General features: G+C 33.8%; 1 protein-coding gene across 1 annotated transcript; it reads left to right on the top strand.

The window, feature by feature from the left end:
- Positions 1 to 17,621: 17,621 nt before the first annotated feature.
- On the top strand, positions 17,622 to 19,361 carry LOC149373132 (uncharacterized). The gene has a single exon (XM_089597937.1). It carries the CDS (start codon positions 17,622 to 17,624, stop codon positions 19,359 to 19,361), a length of 1,740 nt encoding a protein of 579 aa, XP_089454063.1.
- The last annotated feature ends 593 nt before the right edge of the window (positions 19,362 to 19,954 follow it).

Below are 19,954 nucleotides of genomic sequence, written 5' to 3'. Positions count from 1 at the left end.
GGTAAACGAAATATAAATCTGATGATATTCATGTTCGTCATAAATTTTTTTGTATGTAGTTTGCGTGTGCTAAAAAAGAGAGCTGATAATAAAAAATGATGCCTAAAAATTTAACGTCGTTAGTAGATGCCAAGGACTGATCTCTAATGATGGTAACTTTATTGCTTGGAGTAACTTTTTTCTTACTAAGACGAAGGAATTGAGATTTCTGAGGAGAGATGTTCAGACCAATATTAGAGAGATTGTGATCTATGGTGTGGACAGAATGTAAGCATCAGATTTGAAGGCTATAGCTAAGTCATCTGCGAATTGAGAAACAAATAACGTATCAGGTCGATTCTGAACTATTGAAATGGTGGACAAAGAGTAAAGGAGAGGGCTTAGTACGACTCTTTGTGGCACCTCTTTATATACGGCCCTGTAAGTTTCAAGGTTTTTATCAGTAAAAATGTACTGCTCATAGGTGATTAATTTTATAAATTTATTAGCTTGAGAGAGCAGTTCAGGCCAGCAAAATTTTGCATTAATATGTCAACTTTCACGTTATGGAAGGTACCTTCGACATCTAAAAAGACCGCAAATACATCTTTGATCTCTTGGAAAGCTGATACGGTGAATATGGTAAATGAATTACCCTTAGGGAAGCCATGTTGACTGTAGGAGATCAAGAGATTGGTTTCAACCCACCACGGAAGGTGTTTTTTTATTATGGATTCGAACAGTTAGCACAAGCAAAATGAAAAGGGTGTGCTTGAGGTTGTGTCCGTCGATTTTTTTAATAAACATAACAAAAATCTCTTTCCATGAGTGTGGAAATAAACTCAGGGAAAACATTTAGTTGCAAATGTCTAAGAAAAACAGTTTCAATTTTATTGGGAGCCTTTTAATGACATCAAATTTGATAACATCTATTCCAGAAGCAGATATAGTATTTTTCTCATTTAAGGCTGTATTGAACTCTGAAAATAAACAGGGGCAGTCAAAAAACTCATTGGGTGCATACAACAAAAAATCGCCAGGGTCTGTTTGGACCCAAGGGGGCCACACTTTATTAGTAGCGGCTTGATAGTGTTTGGATTGTAAATTCTCGTTCTTGTGGTGTGATTTTATATGTACTTATTCAACGATTTTTACGGGATCTTGCATCGATTCCTAACATACGAGGGGCTTGTACGAAAACTTGAATTTTCTGAAAAACTTAGAAAGCTTCTTTTTTTCTTTTTAATTTCAATAGTTTTTTGAATTTGGCTCAACGTTTCTTGTATGAAATTAAATCATCAAGTTTTAGCGTGAACTGATATTTTTTGTACGCGGCCTGTCGAAATCTCTTTGCACGGTCACAATCCCCATCTCATTAAAGAACAGTGTTAATGTGGTTTTGTTTTGATAATTATTTTCTAACTCATTAACCCTGTTCCTGTTTCGTGTAGAATTTAGAACGATTTATTGTGATAGGAGTGTTTTTTGGCCGATATGCTTACAAAAACTGAGAAGTGATCGGAACTCCACGTTTCTTCACATACCTTCGTTTTAACGCAATCTTTAACGCTATCTGTGAAGAAGATTATGTCTATGTTGCTTTTGTAATTTTTGTGCATACTAATATACATGATGGAATCGAAATTGTGCAGAAACGGGTTTTTAGCTTTGTAAGCATTTTCTGAATTAGTGTCGTTAGTGTCGGTAGATTTGTAATTCCAAGACAAGTAGTGAGCATTAAAGTCACCCATAAATATTGTATTGTGATTAGTACGAATGCTCTGCACTATTTCATTCCATTTCGCTGAAGAGAAAAAGTGAACTTGGGGGTTAACTATCTACTGGATCGGGTCCCGGCCAAAAGGCCACACAAACAATCGGACACTATGCACAAAGACACCAGCGCCAACTTGTCCACGTGGTTACGAGAATACACGGAGTAGCATGGTTGCCTAAAGTCAATAATTTTTTGCATTAATATCAAGATCCTTCCTTATAGTCCGATTATCTCAATTAGAATCTCTAACTCCTCAACTTTATATACGATGGTATTTTTTTCAGCATGAGATTTTGCTTTGATAAGTTTTAAAAGAGACATATGTTTCCTTTGTTGCTCGTACATAATATAACTCTACTCACCGCGTTCGGACGAAAAAAAGTCTAACTCACAAGATTGGGCGAAAACTAGCTTTGCTCACTGCGTTCGGACGAAGACAAGCTTTTCTTAGTGTATTAGGACGTAGCCTATAACTTGACCCACCACGCTCGGACGAAAAAAAACTTTGCTCACGATGCTGGACGAAAACTAGCTTAGCTCGCCGCGTTCGGACGAAGTATAGCGTAAGTCACTGAGCTCGGATCTGTACTGTCACTCTTACTACATTAATAATAAAATAAGAATATTACAATAAAATTACATTACTATAGTTATAATTATTGATATTATTATTTTTATTATTATAAAGTGAACATTTTGTTATTCAATCCAAAAAATATACATTACTATGTGTATGCTGTTTATAAGTTGAATTAAAACTAGTATATCACATGATAGTACTAAAGAAAACTAGTGTATTCATACATATGAAAATATAAATACATATAAGTTGTTGAATCATAGAAATTAAGAAAAAAAATTCTCTAAAAATAAAATGTTATTGTCATCATGCATCACAGCGTCTTTAAAATCCTTGATAAACTCTTTGGGAATAAGATTTTTGTTTATCATTCGATTCAAATCATCCCATTTTTTTGGGCCAGCGGAAGTTTTTTGCTATAAGCTACCTTCAATTCAAGACTAGTTACGACACTCAAGGTCTCTTTTTTTTAATACATGGATTTTCCGTGGTTCTTCAAAAAAATTATACTTAACAAAAATAGCAGCACTTTTGGGTACAACTTTTATTTCTCGAATATTAGAGATCTTAGCGATTTTCCAATTGAATTTTTCTGATAAAGCCTCAAAACTGTAAATACTATCTTGCTGTATCTGTTCAACGTTATATTTATTGTCTTGTTTTCAGTTTACAATTTGTTGCGCCCACTCATTTAGAGTATAGATTGATTGTTTGCGCGTATGATTTTCGATTCGGGCATGCATACTGTCACCTTCTGACTGGGTGTGGCGAACTTCCAAAAAGCTATATTATAAAATAAAAAAAGAGTTTATAATTGATATTGTTTAATTTAATCAAGTTTAAACTAGCAGATAGTTACATGCAGCAGCAGGACCGTCACAGCAGCAACCAGAATAAAAATTGCGAAAAAAAATCAAAAAGTCGCATTACGTAATCAAGTACAAAATATAACCCCAAAATAAACCTTTCAGCACTAATAATCAAAATAATATTATTAACTAAACCGCTACTAATATATTTACAAAAAGCTTGCTCAAGCTGTACTATCCTGCTGTTAATTTAAAAAAAAAATTGAGATTTTGATTTTTCTTACATTCTCTTAACATAATTTATTTATTTAAATGATGACTTTATTGTTGAAGAATTAAAAATTTTCTTTTTATTTTACCGCAGTTGTTTAAAAGATCTCATAAATTTTAAAACATCCATAACACTCACTATTTTGTGCTATTTCTCCCCATAGTTATTTTTGATCTAAAAGTTGAATTTGATTTTTATAATGAATTAAATATTTTACTTTATATATTTGTTTTTGATATCGATTTCAACTAAATTCTGTAACAGCTACTATTTATTTAATAAAGTCTTGATAAACAGTCTACAAACAAATAAACTTATGTTTCTCATTTTTTATTAACTTCTTTAAAAGTTATATGGAATTGTTGGAAAAAAATCAAAGTAGCATTTTTTACTTCTTGCATTTTTTTTTATTTTTCATAATAATAATTTACTGACAAAAAATATTTTTTGTGAGTTTTTTGCAAAACGTTCTGATGTACTAGCGCAAATCGTTTGTATTTATATATTTTTCCAAGAAAACTTTCAATATAGTAATTCAACAGATGCTTTAAATATAATATAACAAAAAATCAAGAGATCCTTTGAAAGTAAAAATGGACCATTCTGAAAACATTAATACAATTTTATTATCTGTACGCAGCCAATCATTTTAAGCTCTTGATTTCTACAATATGTCTATTTATAACATAGACATCACAATTTTTTTAGAAAAATCTTAGGAATTTCTTGAGTAAAAACTGGATGGAGTAACTTATCAAGGCTGTACAAAATGCATAAGGAATTTTTACACCAACCCTGATAAGGTATAACTTACCTTAATAAGGTATAAAACTCAAAAAAAATTTCAAGAACACTTCAAACAGTAATTTTAAAAATATGTTTATTCATTGCAGAAAGATATTTTTTCCGAAACTTTTATTTTATTTCAATAAAATTTGCTCAAAATACTTACGAAGACTCTCAAAAATGATAAACGAAAGTATTTTTATTTAATATCAATTAAGATTATTGTAAGCTTTGGATGATAAATTTTTGACACTTATAATGATGAAAAACCAGTTTTTGACTATCAAAACTCGTTACAACTATCGTAATATAGTATGAAGCTTAAATTTTTTTTTTAATATGACATTTTTTTGTCACTAGAATGATTGGAAAAAAAAAATGTAAGCCCTCCAACATCAAAATCAGTCGTTATACATTCCGAGATATGACTGATTACAGACACATTTGCACACACGCACAGAGAGAGAGAGAGAGAGAGAGAGAGAGGGAGAGAGCAGACAGACAGAATTTTTCTAAAAATAGTGTTTTTCCAGTTTAGTAAATATAAAAAACATTTTGAAAATATTTTCACAAAAACTTAATTTTTTATCGATAAATAGCTTCCTCCACGAGTCCGTAAAAAATACGTAGACATATTTGATTAATTTTATAGGGATGCCTGACAATCATTTTGAAAATCGGTACGTTAAAACTTTAAAAAATAGCAATTTTAAGATTCTGTTCACATGAACTCAATTTCTCGCCCTTGAAAAATAAATCGTGCCTAGTTGTGGTAATTTTCCTTCTTAAATTTAAATGAGTAAATAAATTATGAATATTTGTAGAGAAGAGCCCACGATTTTTTTGGGTATTGATAACCTTAAACTTTAAAAAATAGCGATTTCCGAGATTCTCTCGCAACACCCAAATCTGTCTCTATATTTTATCATGTAGAATGATTTTTTAATTAATTTTACATTTCATACTTTAGTTCATTTTGTGTCGGTTCTGTTGCTGGATATATCTGCTAGTTATAGTTTTATTTTTTATGTTAGTGTGGAATACATTTCTAAGCACACTGAAACTCTTACCGATGAATGATTTGGACATTATACTCATTGGCTGTCTTAATATACATGGAAAAAACTTTTTGTTTTCTATTTTGTCCAGAACAGTTATCTGTATAGAATGAAAATTCTTTGACACCGGTCTGTACTTGAAATTTTATAAATTTTAATACGAATGATGCTATTTCATTCGAGCCTCTATGGCCAATAGTTTCATTCCATAAGTAAGAATTGCCAATTGCTGGTCCTAGTTGAAATATGGTAAAATTCCACACAGACAATGTAGTACAATACTGATACCTTTGCTTTGGGCGTTGTTAATATTTTTTGCATGTCATAGTTTGCACAGCACACAGAACCATCTGCTTTCGCTCTCTCTTTATCAAAAGCCATGAGACGCCTAGCTTCTTTCTTCATTTGTAAATGTTTACTGTGTGCATTTTCGTTTCTTAATTTCTCCTCCACAGACATATTGTTAAAGGCTTCACAGCTTTCGCACCTACAAATATTTTAAATATATTATACGTTGAGTAGCGCATTTTTCTTCGAATGTGGGATTACAAAAATCATTCCGTTATTTGAGTGCTCAAAATAAAATTCAATCAACCTTGCTGAAATTTGGTGTGGTTGTTGAAAGCTACTAAAGCTACAACTCTGCCAAATTTCAGCTCTTAATGTTTATGCGATGGACAGTTATTAGTTTTTGAATATTGGCTCAAAAAACGAGTTTTTTTGAATTTTTCGGGGAAACCACTGTACCAATTGAGATTAACCAAAGTTTATTTTGTTTATCTTTTTTCCATGTATACTTACATATTTTAATTTCTTTTTATTTTAAGGGTTATTGTTCATTTCCGATGCTAAAAACCATGTTTTACCATTTTTGCCATTTTTTTTAAGCCTTAGCGGAAAATACTTTTTGTTCGGTTTTATTACAAGTCGTTGGCGTACCAACGCGTCAGAATATTAGCTTTTGTATTACATTTCGTTTGGCATGGAGACCACGTTTGAATATAATTATCAAGTAATTTTATCGAAAATTAACAACAGCGTCATTCTCTTGTCCAATGTGTAAACTTACATTAGGTCTTAACTTTTAACAAGATAAGTATTTTAGAGTTTATTAGGGCTGGAATAAAAGCTTTACTTCAAGCACCGATACAGTTAACAATGGTATCAAAAGTTTATAATTGTTTATAATAATAATAATAGTTGATAGTCGCACCAACAATCGTCAAGATCAAGGTTTAAAAAAAAAATAAAAACTTAAGTTATAACTTCGTCTCAATACATATTTTTCAACTATGTATAGAGTACTTAAAAGCTTACTACGATTTATTTAATTTGGGCTTTAAGAAAGTAAAAAACAAAAATCTGAGCAAGAGTTTACCATAGTTTTGAGTGAGGTTTTTAGAAATCAATGAAAATTTGAGACCTAAGCCTAAATCTAATGAGTTGTGCTATTTGACATTGTCAAATTTATTTCAAGCGTTTCAGAATGTTTCTGTAGGATTGTGATTTAATAATTTAAAAAAAATGGAAGTACAAGAGTGCACCTTTTTTTTCTCAAATTTTTTCGTATTTTTTAAAGTAAAATTAGTAAAAAGCTCGAAAAAGGGTTTATCTCGCTCAACTTTTTGCGGATGAAAAAATTTTCTAATATGCCTGTTTTCGTCGAGAAGAAAAAGAATTCCATAGGTGTGTCACTCATTTGATTTTTTTCTGACGGCTAGGGACTCCTGAGTTCATTTCAAATAGTTACTGATATAATACCTGTACATTTGTATGATAGGTATTAATTTTTTATGCACGAGTAATCAAAACACTTGATTACAAAACTTTATACATTTTATTTACATATGAGTTACACCAACGCTTTGGTCATAAAAAGCACTCAAAGTTACCTAACAGAACGCGCTAACTCAGATTTGGATTTGAAGAAAACCGTAAATCAGAAGTTTTTGTATCCTTTAATTTCTACTTGCACTTTCATCTATTTTATTCTACAACGAGAAGAGTTTTGATTAAAGCATCAGTTGTTGGATTCAACGGAAGACTTAATCATCTGAACGAGCAGTTGTTTATACCAAAAATTACAATCATGAACGTTAAAATAAAGCTTATCATTACACGACCCGCCAACTAATATCGTTCAGACGTTAAAGTCTATCGTCTATCCCTATGCTACCTTTGCTGTGATAATGAAAAGTATTTCTTTTTTCCACATAAAATAAAAATGACAGAACTGCCACGACACAATTTAATAAAAAATGCATATACATTACTGCGTTCTTCAATCCTTATCTATGTTAAATATTTAATTTAGAAAATTACTCGCGTTACATATAAAATGATAACTCACTTGTCTTTTTTTGGCGTGAAAAAATTGAAGGTAAATTCAGTGTTGAAAATGCGTGCATACATGTCTTTACTGACAACTAGAGGGTCATCCTCACTTTTTGCTCCCATGTACTCTATATACAATCGGTACATTTTTGCCACCGATAAGCCTTTCTCAAGATACGATTTTTGTGTATTTTCTCTTGAGTAGTGAGACGGTATGACTAGAAAGCTGCTTATGTGACCCCTTACTTGTTGCTTCATAGATTCAGGGTATTTAAATGGCCTATTAACGTGGACTCCTCTTCTATCATCTTCAATGACCTGTGTCGTATTTGTAGCTGCTTTTTTATTTATGGCGGTTCGGATAACTTGATTTGAAATACCTGATTTAAAAAAAAAAAAAAATGAGATTTCACTGCAATTAAAAATCGAGATTAAAAATTAGCTGAATGCTTGGTATTAAGGAATAGACTGTACGAGATTATTCTTCATATTAGGAAACAGCACGTACATAACAATTTTTTATGTGAACAACATAAATAAAACTTTTTGGTTTCTTTATATTCGATTGTTATTTTTGAAGATGATAAAAAATTTTTAATACTGCCGTAGAAGAACTACAGGTTTTACAATTAATTTCCTGTATTTAAAATGCAGAGATTTATGGTGTTAAATTCAAAATTAATTTACATTGTATAAGGAAGGTAGTGCATTAGGCTTAATAAATAAAGAAAATTTTTCGGTACAAACTTTTGTATACGACACTTGAGCACGGTCATATGCACAGGTCCAACAACTCCAATGTAAGAGTTGAGGCTCGAAACGGCCGAACTTATATTTCGCCAAGCAGCCACTGAGTGAGGGGCGCTGCAATCTAATCAAGTAGGAAAGCATATATATACATTTGTACATTATAGCAGACTAAACACCTAACACCGTGACATCATCTATCATTAAAAATTTTATTTATTTCATATTAATGAACTAGTAGCTGATAAAGTAAATTAAAGACATTTTTTAAATTTTCATTATAACAGTGATTTATTTATCCGAATGTTACATGCAAATGTAGAAGATTGATCATTATTATAGGTGCAAAACAGTATTAAAGTAACATTTATCTTATAATAAATATTTATTTTCTATATACATTTATTTATATATTCATTTATACAAACATTTATTGTCTATATACATTTATTTTGTACTAATCAGTCTTCTTAAAAAATCGGTAGAGTATGATAATCACGTAGTCGTCAACTTTGACATTTTTCTTTTTTTTACTCACTCCTTTCTCATTTTATGGTTTTCATGTTGGGGGAACTGACGCATTCTTAGTTTTACGTAATAATAAATGGAAAATGCCAAAATATCTGATCCATGCATTTTGCATGGAAAAGTAAACTTGTAGGTATTTAAAACCTCATCTATAGTTAAATCAAAAGCATCCCTTCGTGATGCATATTTTGCAAAGCACTGTTTAGTAAAATTTACTAAATTAAAAAAATGATTGTTTGCATGAATTAATCTCCCTTCACTTTTCATACCAACTAATGCATTGACTGAAGTTTGTACATTATAGTGCGTCAGTCCATCTGTGCAAGCTTTGCAGGCAGCATATGTTTTATTTTTTAAAACTTGCTTGCAAAGGTGCCCTATGATAAAATAAAAAATTAAATCTGATTAAATTTTTTAAAATTACTTATAAGGTCTAAAAAAATGACACTGATTACATAAATCAGTTAGACGTCCTCATGCACTTGATATATTTTTCCAGGTTCATCCAGACGTACGTAAAAAAAATCTTTACACAATGTCAAAATATAGGAACGGCAACTGCTCAAAATTTGATTTTAAAAGAGACTCTAACACTTAACATGTTTCTAAAATCCTTTAATAGTTAGTTTTTACGTACCAATCTTTTCGAAGAACAATCTCCTACAATAATCCAAGAAGCTCATTATTATTGATTTGTGTTTTTAACAGTCGTAACAGTATACAAATATAAGTTAGTTAACAAATACGTAGGAAAATTAGTGTACAAAATGTCATTGTCAGCGTTGAAGATTAGGAGGTACACTACAATTAAGTGATATAATAATATAGTAGAGCAATTTTCAAATAATCTTCGAATATATCTTACTATATTTTTTTTTTAATAATGTAGGCTTGACAATGACATTTAAATGACATTTTTAAGGTAATTGTTAGTAATTCGTGGGATGTTAGTCAAGTTTTCTACTTACTACAGACTTTCTTAAGCTCATTTAGTATCAACGCATATGATAAAATAATAAACCTGTAACGTAGTAAATAACGCAATTGGTAACGGAGGACTTTGCATAGTCGTGCTCAATAACTTCGTCTACCTCCCTATCTTCATTTAAAAGTACACTGTCTATTTCATTTTTTAATTTTTCTATAAGTATACTGGATTTGGTTTTTGACATTGAGTTAATTTCTTTGAAGTCAGAAGTCTGTATGACTCTTTCAAATTTTTTCTCTGTTATTGTACAATTACCAAATTTTGGTGGTCTTATCAAACTGTACACTGACAACATTTTATACAATGTTAGGAACGTGGGACATGTCGGATGTTCATTACATCCAGCAGCAATGCGAATCGTCCCGAAAAATTTCTGAAATAAAAAGCTGTGGGTAATACATTTATACTCATTCGCTCTCTCATGACAATAACTGAAATAGTGCTTATAAATCGTATTATTGATAACAATCTCAATGGAAAAACATTTTTCAATAGTAGCAAGTAACGGTGAAAAAAATGACATAAACAGCGTATATTATTTTATAACTTTTAAGAATTTCTGGTATACTTTTGATTTTACGTACGACTTTTGGAAGATGAGTTTGTGAAATATCTACTTCTGAAGAATAAACTTGGTACGTAATGTGTCCATTATTATTAATATTAATCGATTTTTCAAATACAAAATTTTTTTGGTCAGGAGTATTGCTCGGAATCACGTAAGTGAAAATTAAAAGGTCGTCATTCCCATCATTTGCCGTACAAAAGCTCCATGGTTTTGGAATAATAATTTCTTGTTCTTCTGGATTTTCAGAATGGGCTATTAAATTACGTATTCAGTCCATTAATAATTTTCATTACTTTTTATGAATAAAACGAAATGAGGAAACATAGTTTTGTGGTAAAAATGAGTAATTGCAGTTAAACCTAAACTTACTTTCCGTATTCGACAACTACATAGTTTTCTTTTTTATTGGTCAAAGGTGACTTGGATGACATGGTGTCAAAAGATGGTTTGGTTATATTTGATTTTGGTGCTTTTTTATCCAATATCAAAGGACATAAATCTTAGACGAAAAGAGAATTTTGCTGTGAGTTACGTTCAGCTTCTTGTGAACTGCAGTCTGGATTATCACTGTCTGCAATTTAATTAAATATGTTTATTAGCAGTTGCTTTTCTTTTTAAGGCATATAAAAATTTATGCTAAATTTTTTTTTTTTATTCATTAGTTGAAAATAAGTATGCTGATAATCAACTTACAGCTTGAACCATCGCTTATGTTATTCGTTAAGCATATGATGCGCATGATGAGTTTTGAAGCGCAGTTGATGAATTTTCCTTTAAAATCTCGTCTTGTATGTTGCCATTCAATGATGGAAGTTCTTCATTGTTAAATTGTTGTAAATTGTTTGTCTCATCAATTGTATGCTCTTGCGTGTTTGGTACGTCAGAATCTAAATAGTAATAGTAGAAATAGTGAAAGTTCCAAATTGTTTGCCTATTCAACATTAAATAATTTTTATGCTGCAATTATAGCTGAGAAATAAAATTTTATCCCTAATATAAAAGGTATGACGTTGAGCTGGACTGCGTATAAATAAAAATAAATATTAAGCTTAGGCATAATACTTAATTAACTACTTTTAATCATAATAACATATTCATAATACTTACTTTCAGAGAAAAATTCTTCAATGTTTTCAGTTGTTTTCTTTAAAGCAGGCCAAGGAAAAGCATACGAGTGATCTTGCAATTGATCGACAAGAAATGTATTTATCAAATCAAATATTTTGGACTCAAAAACAGTTGGTACAGCTCCTAACACTAACCGTGCTCTTTTGGGTGTTTTACTATCCGAGGTATTATTTTATTAATTATTGTATATTAAAATAATCATTTTTCTTAAATTAGATCATTTCTACATAAATTTGAATTTTTAAATTTCGCGCGCAGCTCCGACTTCCAACTTAGTACTTGATAGTACCACCTATCGCTCACCAGGTGGCGACCACTAGTCTTTAGCGAAAATCGCAAGTAAGAAAGCGACGTAAAGTATATAAGACGGATTGTGTGACGACTGGTTGAGATCGATCCGAGATATGCAAATACGTGTAATGCATACCTCCTAAGCCACTCAATTGATTAAGTACATTTTCAATAAACATCACTGTACCAATATAAGACACTTGTCTATACCTTCTTTTCCCTCGAACCTTAAAAAAAAAAAAAAATAAAAACTAGACACCCACTAGTCAACCTGGCGACCAACTCATCGAGGCCTCTACGAATTACCGCTCAATCGCCGCACCTCTCCGATGAGTTGGATTCCGATGAATCAAACGGAGCCACAACGCTAACAACATCGGAAGCAGTGCCACCATCGTTGTTCGACTTAAAGGAACGGCTCGAGTCACTCGAGAGTGACTCTGATCTCTTCCAACCGCACTTCCCTACTAAAAGTCGTCGAACCCCAACGGCCACTTTTAACAAGTGGTATCTATAAGTATAGGTTTTCTTGGAAAAATAATTATAATACTAATATTTACGTATACTACGATTAAATATTCATGGGCAAAGAGTTTTGTTATGTAAAAAAAACTCAGTATAATTAATTTAAAAACTTTTGTCACGGCGCAATAAGAAATAATTTGTAAGTACCTCCATAATAAGATTACCACTGGCATTGTGTTTTTTTATTGATTTTATCACCGCCGACTGTACAAAGTGTTTTTCACACACTGTGTGGCTCGATTTCAAAACGTTGATTCCAATGGACTTTCTCCACTTTTCCTGTTCAACTTCATTTGTTGGTGCACAGAAGGGAGATACTTTATTGACATCTTGACTTTTATTTGACGAACATTCGGGCACAATACAAAAAAATGTCATTTTTAGAATCTTAGTGAAGTTGACATCACGGCTGACATGAATGCATAATTTTTATTTACGGTTATGTTGTTATGTTTACAAACGAGCAGACGAGCACTCGTTGCACGTACTTGATTAGATTGTAGCGCCCCTCACTCAGTGGCCGCTTGGCGAAATACAAGTTCGGCCGTTTCGAGCCTCAACTCTTACATTGGAGTTGCCGACCGTGCTCTTGAGCAAATCACAGTAAAAATAAAGATATGTATTATTTTTAAGGGGGCTCCAGCGAGCACTGGTACCAACCCGAAAACTATTCGGTTAGTTGGTATCACTTCTGTGAGTATATATCTATATATACGTGTATATACAAGCGAGCACCATCATCTATATATATGATGTGTCCGTACCTATGGTAAACAAACAGCAGCTTCTGTCACGTACAGAGCGTTTTATTTAGAATTGGTTTTTTTGTGTTATAAAAAATGAAAGAAATCACACATCACTGTAAGAGCTGAAATGATTTTGCAACAGCAAAAAAGAAATAAAAAAGTAATCGATGATAACAAACAAAAATTAATTGTATTAAAATGTATTATTAATGATAAGATAATTTATAAAATGGCCAAAGAATCGATATCAATAGAAGTATTAGTAGATGCATATTAAAAAGATCCTACAAATGGCATCACCTCATTATTATCTATGAGTGTAAATAATAAAGTAAGAGTTATTTCAAATAAAAAAATTATTGACGCAATTTTTGATAAAATAAAAAATAATTGCAGTTAAAATTTTTCAATGTTCTATTTTATTTAAAAAAAAAAGTATGTGTAAGTAATCCATAGGAGAACACGATTAAAAAAGAGTTACAAATGACATGAAACTTATGTAAGTACTTGCAGTGTAATTCTGAAATATTCAAAAGCGCGCGCCTTACAAACAACATGATGGCATCCCGTCATGACCCTGCTAATTTAATGACTTGATCAATACTTTACAAAATATCTCAAATATTTCCAGGGTTACCTATATTTTTGAAGGTACCATCTGAAAGCTGAGATGTTTTTCTATAAAACAGTTACAGTCCTGACATGTAACTCCTCAATTATTGTTAGAAAATACCGATGTTTTCACGTTGCTCTATGAGAGGCTATGTATAATGTACGAACTTTGAGAGCAAATATCTCAAAATTTTCCAGGGTTAGAGGGGTAAATCAGGACACCGTTAAAATCAGCGTGTTTTTATGTATCAATTAAGCTACCTGTGACCTCCTAACTCCTCCCGCTGGAGCCCCCTTAAGAGATGTTACATTTAAATCAAATTAAATCAAATTAAATCACTCGTAGATCATATTCAGTACTCTAAAATCATGAAAATCTAAAAAAAATATACTTTTTCATAAATATTTCAGTAATAAAATGTACAATATTGAGTTGCGTTTAAATAATGCCGGTAAATTTATTATTTTATTTTTGAATTTCACTTATTAATGTGAAAAAAAGGCCAAGATGACTTAAAAATATTAACTTTCATTGAAATGTACGGTACTGTAGTAACATATGATTGACTCGCACAAGTTGACTGAAGTTAACGGGAACGAGTGCTTGCAGTTGATCGCAAGACACGAGTTACCGTCACCAGTCATGAGTGTGAGTCTATCACACGAGTGTGGAAAATCGTCCCGCTCGAGTTACGTACAAGATTTTTCGCAATGAGTGTGAGGAAAATAGTAATTAAGTTGATGATTCGCAAGGAAGGTTGTGCGGGCTCTAGGGGTGGCAAGAAGGAATTTTATTTAAGAGTAGAAACTTACACGGGATAGGGTTACGTTAGTTGTACACAGACGGTATCCTAATTCGTTTTCTATAAGAGATTTCTGGTGCGTAGCAAAATTTTTTTCAGTGTGTGGAAAAATCTTTGCTAAGGTAAAATGGGGTATAGTGGGACAACGCAAAAATTGCAGGGTATAGTGGGACAGGAAGAGAAAATCATAACTGGTAAATTTATTTGTCAAAAAATGCCCTTAAAAAAATTTCCTAATATTCCTTTATCTCTTAGCTAGATAAAACTCCCAAAATGTATTGTAGTAAACATTCAAGAAAAAATAAAAAAAAAATTTTATCCAGCTGTCCAAGCACTCGTTTGACGCATATGTCTTAAATGAGGCATATGCGTCAAACGACGCATGAGCAACAACGAATACCTGATTTGTATTATTCCATGAATAAATAAAAGTTCTACTCCCCATTCGTGCTCGTCAAAGTTTATTTTTTTCTTTAAGTTTCTTAAAGTCAGAAACATTTTGGTGCATCGGCCGGGAAACTTTTATTTGATTTTTTTTTTTTTGAGTGCTGTAAAACATGAGGAGAAGGCTAGGTTTGCCTCTAGGCGGACCTCCAAAAAGGCGTTTGCATCTTGAAGACCATCGTTCAGACTTTGGTTCAGAAGACGATTTCTTCATAAACTCGATCAGAATTGGAGCAAGACCATTGGCACCTCATTTTTTGGAAGACTCTGAAGCTGAAGAGGAAAAAAACCTCCAAGCAGTGGGCCGAATTTGGGCTCCTGTGCCAGCGGGAAATGCAAACGCGGAGTTGGCAGCCTTTTTGCAACCACATGCCCAAGTAGATGCCATTCAATTTATTGAACCTGCCGCTCTACCAGCACCTGTGGTGATTTGCGGTCAAGAGCCTCATCAACGTCGCGCCCCGGCTGTCGTCGTCGTTCCTGCCGCACCAGCAGAGCTTGCACCTTCTCCAGCCGAGCCAGTAGTAGCTCGCGGTCAAGCGCCGCATCAACGCCGCCCTCCTGCCGCTTTAGCAGAGCTTGCAGCCCCTCCAGCCGAACCAGCGGCAGCTCGCGATCGAGCGCCGCCTCAACGTCCCCCTCCATTCGGCTCAGCGGTCATTGAGGCGGTGCCCGCAGCCCATCTAGAGCCAGCGGTAGGTTGTGGTCGAGCACCGCGTCAACGTCGCCCTCCAGTCGCTCCAGCGATTGCCAATGCAGAAGCCCATGTAGAACCAGCAATAGCTCATGAACGAGCACTGCTCCAACGTCAGGTCGCTGTTGGCCCCCCGATCGCTCCAGGAGAACTTGCAGCTCCCCCAGTGGAGCCAGCGGTAGCTTACGGTCGAGCGCCGCCCCAGCCCCGTGCTTTGATAGCAGCAGCGGGTCGTCTTTAAGCACCATACCGACAAAACCTACAAGCAGAGTTGGGAGGCATTACATTTTCTACCTTTTCAAGCGGCAGCGGCAGCGGCAGCAGCAGTACCAGCGCCAGCGGAAAACCTTGACGAGTCAGCATTTGAAGATTTGGAAAATCAATTTCCGATTGAGTCAGGTAGCGAGCAAAGTTTCGAGAGTGACGACGATTTTGTACCGCGTCTTAGTAATAATTTCCATAGCACCGGTAACCCAATCCAATCTGGTGGAGATTATTCTAGGCTAGTAAACGTCCTCGAGAATACATTTACGTCTTTTCGAGAATCAAATTTACTATCGAATAATTCCACTTTGATAAACAGATTACAAGAAAAACCTCTCCCATCATTTTCTGGCGATTCGATGGATTGGATTAAGTTCAAACAAACTTATGAGCTTTCGCCAGAGCGAAATATGTACCGTAATCGAGAGAATGTAATCAGACTTTCCGAAGCTTTGAAGGGAGAGGCGCGGGAAGCAACGAAGTCTCTTTTTGTCGCAGGAGGAAATGCTAACGATATTATTAAGACACTAGAAATGAGATTTGTAAATTCGAGGTTAATTTTAGGTAAGATCATGTGCAAGATTAAACAATTACCAAACATTGATTCACGAAAAAGTAATTTAGTCGAAGTAGCAACTCGTTTTAAAAATGCAGTTTCAGCCATCAAAGCTTTGAATAGTATCAGATATTTACATAGTTCAGATCTGACAAACGAAATGATAAAAAAACTACCGGATTCAATGATGAGCAGTTATATTAAACACGCAGCCTTCAAAGACTCCTGAAAGCCTGAATTAGAAAAGTTAGCAAACTTTCTTTTCGATGCAGCTGAAATCATTTTAGCTGCAGGAGTGTTTGCGTTACACTCGAGCGAAGTGGTTGCAAGATCTTCGGATCGCTCAAATTGTAATTCTCGAGAGGGAAAGAGTTTATTTTTGATGGATGTTTCAAGTAGTTAAAAAATGAGTAATAATAAGGATCGAAAGTCTGATAAAAAATGCGTGCAGTGTAACAAAAGAAATCATCGCGTCGAAGAATGCAGAGAATTTGTAAAGAAACCGATTTCTGAGCGCTGGAAAACTATTAAAGTGCATAAACTATGTTTTGTATGCTTGAGAGACGGACATACACGTATAGCATGCTTAAAAAGAAATTGCAATGGATGTGGTCAAAGACATCACGAACTATTACACCGTTCTCGACCAACAGCTTCGAGGGAGGTCTCGCAAGCTCCTGAAAGCTCAGCCGCGGAACCTTTATCGAGCGAAAACATATGACTAGATTTGGAAAATGAAGATGAAACTTATAGTGATTAATTGGAAAACTTGAGTTTCAAAAGTTTATCTTAGAATTGTTTCTTTAATAATTGAAGTCAAAAAAGGTTCTAAATTAATTGATGTTTGTCTCGACGAAGGCTCCACGGCTACGGTAATTCGATCCGATATCGTAGAACAGATTAGCGCGAAAAGCTCAGAGTTGAAAATATTTTTAAAAAGTCTCGGAGGATCAACAGTAAAAAACAGAAAAGTCGAAGTGGTTTTACGAAATGGAATTAATAAGTTTTCACTGAAGAATGTTTTAGTTGTAGAAGACCTTCCGATTTCATCTTAGTCAATTTGTAAAAGAGTTTCACAATTGTGTTTCCAACGATCAAACACAAAAATCCCCCCTTGCATTTTGTTGCCAACGATGTTAATCGGTCAAGATTACATAAATTTGATTGTTCCACGTGAAATTCGCGAAATACAAGGAGACGAGTTTTTAGTCACTAGATGTTTACTCAGATGGGCAATTCACGGTCATTTTGATGCAAGATTAGAACAAAAAAACGAGCATCAAGTAAACATAATGAGCGTATTATCAGATTCAGCTGGTTCGAGTCGGAGGGATAGGGACAACAAGCTTGAAAAGCTCATTCAATTTTATTTTGATCTTGATGCGATAGGAATTAGCAATGAAAGATTCGATAGCGATGAAAATGAAAAAGCATTACAAATATTAGAACAGACAAGTCGTTATAGAAACGGTTCATGGGAAGTTGGGCTTCTTTGGAAATCGGATAAAATTTTTTCAAGCGGCCGATTATCCGCGTATCGCAGATTAACCCTTCTTGAATATAAAGTAGATAAAGATCCCGAATATGCTCGTCTCTATTACAAAGAAATGTCTCGTTTGTTTGAAAATAATTTTGCAATTAAAGTTGAAGGACATCCATCAGGAAAAAGAGTAAGATACTTATCACATTTGGGAGTTCAAAATATTAATAAACCGGGAAAGGTTAGACTAGTTTTCGACGCTGCAGCCAAATCCAATTTAAAGAGCTTCAATGACCTCCTATTACCCGGTCCCGATTTTTTAAAACAACTTCCGGGAGTGATTATGAGATTTCGACAATTTGCGATCGTGATTAAATCAGACATGCGTGATATGTTTTTAAAAATAAAGATAAAAGAGGAAGATCAGGACGCTCAGCGTTTTCTCTGGAGAGGAGAGGATAGAAAAAATCTACCGCAAGAATTTTTGATGAGTTCGATGCTTTTTGGAGCAAAATCTTCTAAGTGTTTCGCGCTTTTTATAAAAAACAAGAATGCTAAGCTTTTTGAATCAAAATATCCTGTGAGTGCTAAGAGTGTGATGAAAAATTTTTATATGGACGTTTATTTAGACAGTTGCGAGTCATCAACTGAGGCTTTCAACCGTATTCGTCGGGTCAAGGAAATAAATTCTCACGCTAACTGGGAGATGCACAGTTGGTCTTGCAACGATCCGTCGATTTTAGATGGGATCGAAGAGAAAAATAATAGCTTACAATTAATTAATTCAAATACGCATGATAAAGGGGGTGAAAAGGTTCTAGGTTTACGATGGGATAGTAGTACGGACAAACTCATCTTCAATTTGTGTTTTCAAAAAGTCAGGAAAACTTTGATTGAAGGAAAAGAGAAACCAACAAAAAAGGAATTTTTAGCGGTAATTATGTCGATTTTTGACCCCCTGGGTTTCCTAACGCCTTTCACGATTCATTCTCGAATATTGATGCAAGACGTGTGGCAAAGTGAAGTCAAGTGGGACGAGAAAATCCAAGATAACGAGTTCAAAAAATGGCGCCGATGGTTGCATGATTTAAATTTCGTCAAAAGTTGTAAAATTGATAGGTGCTACCAACTACCTCACTTACAAAGTCGAAAAGCGGAGTTGCATGTTTTTTGCGATGCAAGTCAAAGAGCGTATGCAATTGTTGCTTATTGGCAATTCCCACTTGATGAAAATTCTTTTAACACGTCAATAATTGCCGCTAAGAGTCGCGTTTCCCCAGTGAAAGGTTCGACGATCCCTAGGCTAGAACTGCAGGGTGCGCTCTTAGCGTCGCAATTAGCAAAGATGATAAAAGAAGAACACGAATTTATTATAACTAGATGTATTTTATAGACCGACTCGGTTACTGTACTATGCTGGATTAAACGAGATCCGAAAGAATTCCAAGCCTTTATTATGAATCATTTGAGTAAAATTCGGAAAATCTCAGGGGAAAACGAGTGGCGCTGGGTCCCTACGAAGTAAAATCCAGCGGATGATGGAACGCGTTTTGCACCTGGCAGTTTAAATGAGCGAAGTCGTTGGTTTTTAGGTCCAAAATTTTTAAGAAAATGTGAATCAGAGTGGCCGAAACAAAATTTTGACAAGAGATTAGAAAAATCAAATGAGGAAAAATTACAAATATTTACTGTAAATGTAGAAAAGCCATTAATCGATTTCTCGCGTTTTTCGTCATGGGTACGTATTATTTTAGCAATACATCGAGTATTTCTTTATTTTACGAGGTTAAGAAACTTAAACAACAAAAATAAAAACTTACCGGAAATTAAAGTTTCATTAACTTCCTTGCAAATAAAAGCTATTGGGCTGTGCTACCGAACTTCACAAAAATTATCCTTTTTTAAAGATATAAGCATGTTAATTAAGAAAAATAAGGTTGCAAAAAATAGTCGGCTGATAAATTTTGATCCTTACATTGATGAACA

This window comes from Copidosoma floridanum, unplaced genomic scaffold, assembly GCF_036245765.1.
Source record: "Copidosoma floridanum isolate Cflo_tuat_1 unplaced genomic scaffold, Cflo_Japanese_pri ptg000040l, whole genome shotgun sequence".
NCBI classification, from domain to species: domain Eukaryota; kingdom Metazoa; phylum Arthropoda; class Insecta; order Hymenoptera; family Encyrtidae; genus Copidosoma; species Copidosoma floridanum.
This window is presented reverse-complemented; position numbering and strand designations above follow the sequence as displayed.